Raw genomic sequence first — 10363 nt, forward strand, 5'->3', positions numbered from 1 at the left:
TTCTGGGTTGAAGAACTGGACTAATTATTTTACATACTGAGCAATATAAGGCAATCTAAAAAAACTTTAAAATAGGAGTGATTTATTTTGATATAAATAGTGTTATTCTTCTCATCTCATCATTATCGGTATCATCATTACTTATTATACTCATATTCTTACATATCTTTAGTAGATCTGACCCAGTATAAGTCTTTGTACATAACAGGTACTTGGTAGAGGTGCTGAAGGGTCTGAAGGAATTGACTGAAGAAATCAGTCAGTTACAGAAGAGCTAAGTTACTTTCCAAGTGACCTAAATAATAGTTGCTCCATGTTTTTGATAAGCCAGTCTCAAGGGAATAGATAGGAATATTTCTCAGGTCTGTAACAAAGGGACAATAGCATTTTCCCTGTGAAGAATGACCCCAGGGATGAGTGACTCTAAATTGAATTGATGTCTACAGTGACTGCAGGGAAAGACAAATTCTTTTAATTTTTTCTTTCTTCTCCTTTTTGTCCATAGCTTCCTAATGACTCAAAGGAAATTCCTCTACCACTTCAAAAATGTAAGATGGGCTAAGGGTCGTCATGAAACCTACCTGTGCTATGTTGTGAAACGTCGGGATAGCGCCACCTCTTTCTCCCTGGACTTTGGCTACCTTCGTAACAAGGTATCAGAGTATACTTCCTAGCAATCTATAAGCTAAACCAGCTAATGGAGGCACAATCATTTGGTCATTAGGATTTGTTCACTTTCTTCTTAATCTCCTGTCAAATTTGTTCTAAATAACTACTTATGCTCCTATCTATCAGTCATTTACCACATACTTACATAATCAACTAATTCTCTTATTATTTACTACCACCCACTTTCCTACATCTTTCTCTATCACATAACCTATGTTTTCACTATATCTTTCCCCTTTGCCCAGAAGTTTCCCCCTACAATCTATGGATCAACAAATATTGGGCAGTTAGGTGGCATGGCAGATTGAGCTCCAAACTTAGAAAGAGTTAAGAAGACCTGAGTTCGGACACTTAGTAGCTGCATGACTCTGAGCAAGTCACTTAACCTCTATCTCAATTCCTTCATCTATAAAATGGGGATAATGATAGAAACTACTTCCCAGGATTTTTCTGAAGCTAAAATGAGACCAAAATATTTGTAAGTGTTTTTAAATACGAACATGCTATATAAATGCTACCTATTATTATTTATTGACTATCTACTACATCCCAGGTACTGTGTGGGGAAAAGAAAGGAACTTAGACTTAATGGAGGAGACATGTACATATAAAATTATATTAAAAATGTGGATAGGACCTGTGTTTTTATTGGTGTAGGGACATCCTGATTCCTGTAGGCTACATATTAATTTAGAAAACTACATGCAATATTGTCTGTTTTATTACATTTTAAATTTATTTTGCTTATTTTTCAATTACATTATAATATGATTTACATCACATTTGGGAGTGTTGTTGGTCTCATTAAGACCTTGGGCCATGTGCGTGACACCTTTGGTCTAAATCACTGAGAAGTTAAATGACTTTATAAAATATATAGAAAATGAATATAAAGGAATTTTAGTGGGATGGGTACTAGGAGATGGGGAACAGTATTGGCATCATGCAGAAGATGGTGCTTGAACTGAGCTGGGAAGACAACCAAAAATTCTAAGAGGTGGAGGTGAGGATGGGCATCTAGGTGGCACAGCGTGGAGAAAGCTTTGCTTTCAATCAGAAAGACTCGTTGTCCTGAGTTCAAATCTAGCCTCACACACTGACTAACTGTGTGACCCTGGGCAAGTCACTTAACTCTGTTTGCCTCAGTTTCCTCATCTGTAAAATGAACTGGAGAAGGAAATGGCAAACTACTCCAATATCTTTGCCAAGAAAACCCCAAATAGGAGGGGGGAATCACAAAAAGTTGGACATGAATGAAAAACAACTGAAAAAGAGAAGGAGGTGAAGAGTGAGGGCATTCTAGGTATGGAGGATGACTTGTACAAAAGCGTGGAGATCAGTGATGGCTTATTGTGTGTGAAATGCAGCAAGAAGACCAATTTGGCTGGACCATAGAATGTGTAAATGGGAGTAGTATATAATAAGATTGGACATGGTAATTTGGAGTGAGGCTGTGAAGGGCTTGAAAATTCAACAAAGGACTTTGATTTGATCCTAGCAGTAATGGGGAATCACAGGATTTTATTGAGTATACAACTACACAAAAGTAATCTAGGTAGATATTACCAATTATTTTCAATATTACCAATATTTCTAGGAGTGGCAGGCCATTACTGTTTTCCTTCAACCTCAGGAAAGTATTTTTTTTAAAGTACTGGTAAATAAATCAAATGTTCAACTATGCTTTATAGTAAAATAACAGTATTCTTTTAACCCTCTGCTTCCTCTAACTTCATCTCAATATGGCCAATGAAAATCTTCTAGCAATTTTCTCTTACTTTTTCTTCCCTTTTCAGAATGGCTGCCATGTAGAACTGATCTTCCTTCAATATATCTCTGCCTGGGACCTTGATCCTAGTCGATGCTATAGGGTAACATGGTTCACTTCATGGAGTCCCTGCTATGATTGTGCCCGGCACGTGGCCAACTTCCTTCGCTGCTACCCTAACCTAACTCTTCGAATATTCACTGCCCGCCTCTATTTCTGTGAGGACAAGAAAGCTGAGCCAGAGGGACTTCGACGTTTGCACCGGGCTGGGGTCCAAATTACTATCATGACTTTCAAAGGTTAGAATGGTTGAAGATCTAGAGATATAAGGGGGAAATATTTTGCAAGAGTTAGGTTAATCAGGAGAATGGATTCAAAATTCAAATTAAGAAAAGACATTGAGGTGAGGATAGATTTAAGGGGAAGGATTTCAGGTTTGGGTTATAATTTGACCCTGGGGCAAAGATTAGAGTTAGAACATTATAATAAGATAGCTAAGGGCATGAGATAATGCCTATGGAGGGTGACAGATAAATTACAATAACACAGAGATGGATATTGTGTTAGAAATAATGTTGGATTTGGAGTTTAAGGACCTGTATTCAGTTCCTATGTTAATTGCTACTTGTTTGACCTTGAGCAAATGATTTAATCTCTGTTTCTTCTTGTATAAAATGCAGCCCTTGCAATCTACTTTGGGGGTGGAGTGGGTGGGTGGGCAAGTGTGCATGATGTGTCTGGTGTATATGTGTTAAACCTGCCATACATGGAAAACTAACAATATAAGAATTATGTAACAATGCACCTATTCTTTAGACAGAGAATGTGGTTTTCTTTCTCTCCTTTGACTTGGGACCTGACTTTTCTCTCCTGTTTACATAAGATTATTTTTATTGCTGGAACACCTTTGTGGAAAATAGAGAGAGGACTTTCAAAGCCTGGGAAGGATTGCATGAAAATTCTGTTCGTCTGTCTAGACAACTCCGGCGTATCCTCTTGGTAAGCTGCTCCCCAGCTTTCTTTGAACCTCTTTTTCCTACTGTCTTTCTGACGCCTTTTCTCTTTGAGACCATTTATTTTTTCGCCCTTTCTTATTCTTCACATCTTGTTCACTTTTCTCTCTTGCATTGCTCCTTAATTTATGTTACTTGATCATCTTTAAGTCTCTTTCTCCTCTTATCTTCTTTTAAAGTTTTTCTTTATTTAAAAATTAACTTTATCGCTCAGCCCCATGCTTCTGTATATTTATCTTTAATTTCTCCTTATCTCCATTCTTTCCTGTCCTGTATCTTTTTAAATCTTTCTCAATCTCATTCCTTTGACCTATTCACCCCTTTCAGCTTCTTCCTCAAAGATTGCATATTAGACCATTCACTCTTCATTTCTCTCTTTCTCTTTTTACAGCCACTATATGAGATTGATGACTTACGAGATGCCTTTCGTACCCTGGGACTTTGATACTAGCTTCCATAAGATCACACAGAGTGATATAACTTGAGAGACAATGAATCCTCCCTCCCTCTAATCTTTCCTTTCTATGCCTAAATTGACATGTTTAATCTCCATTTTCTCCTTTCCTTCTTCCCCCTGTTCTTTATGAATTCAGAAGAAAAATACTTTGAATTCCTTTATGATGTCTTGAGAGAAGAACAGATACATACTTCCTGCTCAAGATCACAAAATTCTATTTATCCCTATTTCTCCTTCTCTCTTAACCTGATTCCTTACAATACCTCCTTCTAAAAGACGCTTGAACTGGTGAATGAATTCACCCACCAAGTATCTATTACCCTGGTAACATCAGCTTTGGGAAATGCTGAAGTGATGAGGAATGAGAACATTCTCAACATTCTCCACCCTAGATCTTCTGGCCAGGATAATTGTTCATAATTTGTTCCAGTTGAATTTTCAGTGATCTCACTGATATACCTTCTAACCTTTTGCCTTGATAATGTGATTTAAACTTCAATTTAGACAGTGCTGTAAGGATATAACCTCTCTATGAGAAAGGTTGAATAACTCTAACCTTAAACATTCTTTTCAAAGCATTAATATCTGTGCAGTGCTGTAATTTAGCTTTGTCTGATGCCTATGTTTATGTTTGTAAATAAAGTATTTTTATGTACAGGATGTGCTTAGTATTTCCCTGATTTATTCAAGTAAATTTCTGGTAAATGGCTTTAGTATTCAGAAAATGATGAACCAAATTGTAATTTCTGAGCTCTCTTAGGGAAGTTAGGACTCAAACTCATCATAATACAGTGATTCCCCCAACTAATGAATTCCTAGGAAATAAAATTTCTTTAAAAAAGTTTTCAGTTTAAACTGATGGTGTCAAACTCAAATTCCTGCTCAATAACACGACATTCTGCTCATTCCTATTTCTCCTCCTCCAACCCCACTCATTACAACATATCCTTCTAGAAGATGATTGAACTGGTGAATGAATTCACCCACAAAGAATCTATTACCCTGGTAACATTAGCTTTGGGGAATGCTGAAGTGATGAAGGGTGAGAACATTTTCAACATTCTCAACAAGTGCCACTAAACTATCTTATGAATCCCTCCCAGGGTGTGTATTGACTTAGAAAACCACATGCTAACATTATCTATGTTCTATTGAATTTTTATTTTGTTAAATATTTCTCAATTATATTTGCCGTAAAATGAAACTTTAGGTGAAAGGAATGTATGTATATGTCCTGTGTATGTAATGAGGTCCTCCTATGGTGTGCAGTTATTGCTGTATGTGACTGAAAGGGAGGCAGAGTAGATATTTCTAGTATCTTCTCCCTTCATGCTTCTCCAAGTGAGACTTTCTTTCCTGCTAAGAGGACAGCAGAAGGTTGGGTCTGGAGGCCACCATTCTCTTCTCCTCAGAGAGAGGGAGTACTGGAGTAGAAGTAGATCATTCTGTTCTCTTAAATGTTGTTTGTCTTGGGAATATGATCAGGTTTTATCTAACCTCTAATCACTTTGTCATTTTGTGTGGAAGATGGGACTCCAAGCTTAATAGCTAAGGCTTGATGCCTTTTCCATCTATTACCAATTCCACAATGAACATGCGTAGAGAATAGCAATTTATCTGAATCACAGTAAAACAGAAATCAGAAAAGGTATACATGGGAGAATACATGGCAGACAATACAAAGTAAAAGCCGTTTCTTATAAGAAGCTAACATATGAAACAGAGAGGAAGTTTCAGCCGTAAGTCAGATGGAAAGGCCTTAGTGTTCCTTAGGGTACATCAGTAAAACATGTGGAAACTCATCTTCTTTAGTGTCATATCCACTAATAAAATTATATCACTTTCTGCAGCAAAACCATTCTGACAGTGCCTGGACTTTGGTGGTAAGAATCTTCTTTTCCAGGTCTTTGGTAGCTTTGGCTGCTGAAGAGATAGATGCATAGATAGATGGATGGATGGATGGATGGATAGCTAGATAGACAGACAGACTGATGGATAGGTGCATATTTGGTGGATAAGATAGACAGACTGATAGATGGGTGGATGGATAGACTGATAGATGGATGGATAGATAAATAGATAATTTGTTAAGCACTTGCTAAATGCCAGGCACTGTGCTAAGTGAGGATACAAATACAAGCAGGCAAGATAGGTCTTGACCTTAAGTAACTTACATTCTAATGGGAGAAGTCAACACATAAAGTGGAACTGGAAAGAAGGGGAATGAGGATTTGGACCTGTTGTCATGGTGTGGAGATGACAGGGAAGTGGTATAGAGGCATGGTTTGGAGCAAGATAAGGTGAAAATTCCCCTTTTAGAGCTGGGGAGCCCAGAATCTGAGTCTAAGATTATAGTCATGGCCTTAGTAGTAGAATAGTTAGGAGAGGGCCAGGAGGTGGCATGGAAGTCTAGTTTCTAGCAAAATAAGTTGAAAGAAGTTGCCAAATCATGTTTTCACAAGATTTGTTTTCCTGGAAAGTGTCTATAAGGGATAGTCTGGTAGCAGGGTCAGTGGTTGGGGATGTAATGGAATGTGAGACTTTCTTGGGGATCTTGGGTTCAGGGTCCTAGGTTGTCTATCAGGGTCTAAGGAAAGGTTGTATGCAAGGTGGTGGTAGAAGTTTGATTGACCTGGCATATGCCACCTCTTGCCTCTCCCTTGTGTTTGTCCTTTGTTTTCGAAGAGGACATCAGGGAAATGATGACATGATTTGCAGTTGACTTTGATTTGAGTGAGGGAAGTCTGTACGAGGTCACCAGCCTCACTTTTTTTTCCAGAACCATCTGGGTCCAGTGACCAGATATTCAGCAGGATTCTTGGACATGGCCCAGGATGCAATGGGAGACTCTGGCCCTTTTAGGCTAAAGCCTTTTCAGGTTCTCACTTTGAGTAAGGTAATACCCATTCAGTGAATAGGCCTCTTAAAGAAGTGACTCAAGGGATGGCTTCTTTAATGAAAAAAAAATCGAACTGGGAGGGGAAAACCCTCAGGGTTGATGGTCAAAAGAGAAACAGTTACTAATGGCCTCCTGGTCTTTCCCTTAGTGCTCAATAAATATGAATTACTGGTATGCTTTGATAGAATATTCATTAATTGATTGAGAAGGGACTTAGAATATGGCAAATATTATTAAGACTAATGGGATTTAGATAGTCTGGGGGAGGAGGAGACAGAGCCAAGATAGCAGAGTAGAAGGACGGACTTGCTCTAGCTTTCTCCCCATAGCCCATAAAATATCTGTAAAAATGACCCTAAACAAATTCTAGAGCAGCAGAAGTCACAAAACAACAGAGTGAAAGAGATTTTCAGCCCAAGACAGCCTAGAAGGCTGAGAGGAAAAGTCTGTTGCACCAGGCTCAGAGCAGATTGCAGTGCAGCCTGGGTCACGTGACACTTCACGGACAGGACCAGAGCAGGCTTCAAGACACAGAATCATGGTAGCACCTGTGGTTCCCAGATTTTTCAATCCACAAACAACAAAGACAATTTCAAAGGTCAGTAAGAAAACTCTTTCACCTGGGTGAGAGGGGAGTGTGGTTTGGTCCCAGGACATCAGTAGCATCTGTTTTTAGAACCTTTGGCCTAAACACCCTGGGGGAATCAAGCAGCTCATCTGGGTCTCAGTTCTGAGTGGCAGTTCTGGGGTGAGGAGGAGTGCTGGTGTAGTGTAGCTGATGGTGACTGTGGAGAGGGAATCACAGATCCTGAGCAGAAAAGCATACTTGTGGTTGCTCACAGACCAGAGTGCAGGCCAGGAGAGGAGTAAACTTCTCTCCCTTGATTGTGCCACCTTGGAGGAACTGAGAACTTACAGGTCCCTAGACTATACCTGCCACTTGACAAAGGACTCAAAAGTCAAGTAACCGGTTAGGAAAATTCCCCATAAAGGGAAAGAAATAAGACTATAGAAGGTTACTTTCTTGGTGAAAAGGTATTTTCTTGGTGAAAAGGTATTTTCATCCTTTTGGATGAGGAAGAAAAAAGCATACCATCAGAGGAAGACGTAAAAGCCAAGACTTCTACATCCAAAACCTCCAAAGGAACATGCAATGTGAAGTGAGGGAAGAGTTCAAAAAGGATTTTGAAAATCAAGTAAGAGAGGTAGAAGAAAAATTGGGAAGAGAAATGAGAGCAATGCAAGAAAATCATGAAAAGTGAGTCAACAGTTTGCTAAAGGAGACCCAAAAAAATGCTGAAGAAAATAACACCTTTAAAAATAGACTTACTCAAATGACAAAAGAGGTCCAAAAAACCAATGAAGAGAAGAATGCTTTGAAAAGCAGAATTGGTCCAGTGGAAAAGGAGGTTCAAAAGCTCACTAAAGAAAATAGTTCTTTAAAAATTAGAATGGAGCAAATGGAAGCTAATGACTCTATGGGAAACCAAGAAATTATAAAACAAAGCCAAAAGAATGAAAAAATAGAAGACAATGTGAAATATCTCATTGGAAAAACAACTGACCTGGAAAATAGATCCAAGACAGATAATTTTAAAATTATTGGTCTACCTGAAAACCATGATCAAAATGAGTCTAGACATCATCTTTCAAGAAATTATCAAGGAAAATTACCCTGATATTCTAAAACCAGAGGGTGAAACAATTCACCAATCACCTCCTGAAAGAGATCCCAAAAGAAAAATTCCTAGGAATATTGTAGCCAAATTGCAGAGTTCCCAGGTCAAGGACAAAATATTACAAGCAGCCAGAAAGAAACAATTCAAGTATTGTGGAAATACAATCAGGATAATACAGGATTTAGCAGCTTCTATACTAAGGGATCAAAAGACTTGGAATATGATATTCCAGAGGTCAAAGGAGATTGGATTAAAACCAAGAATCACCTACCCAGCAAAACAGAGTATAGTACTTCAGGGGAAAAAATGCTCATTAAATGAAATAGAGGACTTCCAAGCATTCTTATTGAAAAGACCAGAGCTGAATAGAAAATTTGACTTTCAAATACAAAAATCAAGAGAAACATGAAAAGGTAAACAGAAAAGAGAAGCCTTAAGGAACACATTAAAGTTGAACTGTTTACATTCCTATATGGAAAGATGTTATTTGTAACTCATGAGACCTTTTTCAGTATAAATATAGAGGGAATATGTATGTATATATACTTACATATACATTTATATATATATATGTAGGTGTGTATGGGTATGTATGTGTGTATATTATATATGTGTAGGTATGTATATGTACGTGAGTGTGTATGGGTGCAGGCATATATATATATATATATGTACACACACACACAGAGGGCACAGGGTGAGCTGAATATGAATGGAGAATACCCAAAAAAAAATAAAATTTATTGTTAAATGGAATGTAGTAGGAGTAAGAGAAAGAGAGTAGTAGAATGTAGCAAATCATCTCACTTAAAAGAGGGAAGAAAGAACTTTTACAATGGAGGGGAAGAGGTGGAAGATGAAAGGAGATAATTTAACCTTACTCTCATGGGGTTTGGCTTAAGGAGGAAATAACACATACTCAATTGGATATGGAAACCTATTCTACCCTGCAGGAAGGCAAGAGGGGAAGGAGATAGGAGAGGGAAGATAATAGAAGGGACAACAAATTTGGGAAAGGGATAATCAGAAGCAAACACTGTTGTAGGAGGACAGGTCAAAGGAGAGTATGGAATAGATGAAGGGCAGGATAGGACAGAGGGAAATGTGGTTAGTCTTTTACAACATAACTATTATGGAAGTGCTTTGCATTGTTATACATGTATGACCTATATTGTATTCTCAATGAGGGTGGGTAGGGAGGGAGCTTTAAGCTTTAAGAATGAATGTTAAAAATTATTTTAGCATATAACTGGAAATTAAGCTATACAGGCAATGGAGTATAGAAATCTCTTTTGCTCTCCAGGAAAATGAAGGGGAAGGGGAATGGAAGAAGGGTAGGTAATAGAAGGGAGAATAGACTGGAGGAAGGGGTGGATGGGGTGCATGATGTCCTGGGGTGGGGTGTGGGGAGAGATGGGGAGAAAATTTTGAGTTCAAATTCTTGTGAAAGTGAATGTTAAGAACCAAAAAACAAATTATATATTTTAAAAAAAGAGAAATGGTGGTTAGAATTTAGTTTAAGTTCAACTTTTGCTTACAACTGATAATTCAGTGATGGAATAAGAATAGTTTTTGGTGAAAGATGGCCATGAAATGGTAATTATGTGACTAGCTTTGGTGATATGGAGTCAAGAATATAAAATAATCTCTAAATTTTCCTGTTAAATGCAGCTGGCAGAGGGGCTATCTGATCCTGACCCTATAGTCAGAGCAGGTTCAAACCATTTGGAGCTAGTTTTGTGGTTTCTCTGGATACTCCCTATTGCCGCACCTGACCCCCCGTGTTCAGACTAGATGTCACCATTCCTTGAGTCTTCCCAGTCTTCTCTACAGATTTTCAGCTATTTTGCTGAACAACCTATGTAACACCTTCAAGAG

The 10363-nt window shown here is 38.2% G+C and overlaps 1 protein-coding gene across 1 annotated transcript; it reads left to right on the forward strand.

The window, feature by feature from the left end:
• The first annotated feature begins 511 nt into the window (after nt 1-511).
• Nucleotides 512-4643, forward strand: AICDA (activation induced cytidine deaminase). Its single transcript, XM_072650324.1, has 4 exons — nt 512-653; nt 2466-2736; nt 3321-3436; nt 3842-4643. The coding sequence occupies exons 1-4, from the start codon at nt 513-515 to the stop codon at nt 3893-3895; spliced, it is 582 nt and encodes a 193-aa protein (XP_072506425.1). The 5' UTR covers nt 512; the 3' UTR covers nt 3896-4643.
• Nucleotides 4644-10363: the final 5720 nt, after the last annotated feature.

Source organism: Notamacropus eugenii, chromosome 3, assembly GCF_028372415.1.
Source record: "Notamacropus eugenii isolate mMacEug1 chromosome 3, mMacEug1.pri_v2, whole genome shotgun sequence".
NCBI lineage: Eukaryota > Metazoa > Chordata > Mammalia > Diprotodontia > Macropodidae > Notamacropus > Notamacropus eugenii.

What these genes read in the sequence shown, in the direction of transcription:
- AICDA (XM_072650324.1), top strand. Translation starts at nt 513, where the DNA reads ATGACTCAAAGGAAATTCCTCTACCACTTCAAAAATGTAAGATGGGCT. An exon ending in TACTATCATGACTTTCAAAG is followed by an intron (nt 2,737 to 3,320) that starts GTTAGAATGGTT and finishes TGTTTACATAAG; the next exon opens with ATTATTTTTATTGCTGGAAC. An exon ending in AACTCCGGCGTATCCTCTTG is followed by an intron (nt 3,437 to 3,841) that starts GTAAGCTGCTCC and finishes CTCTTTTTACAG; the next exon opens with CCACTATATGAGATTGATGA.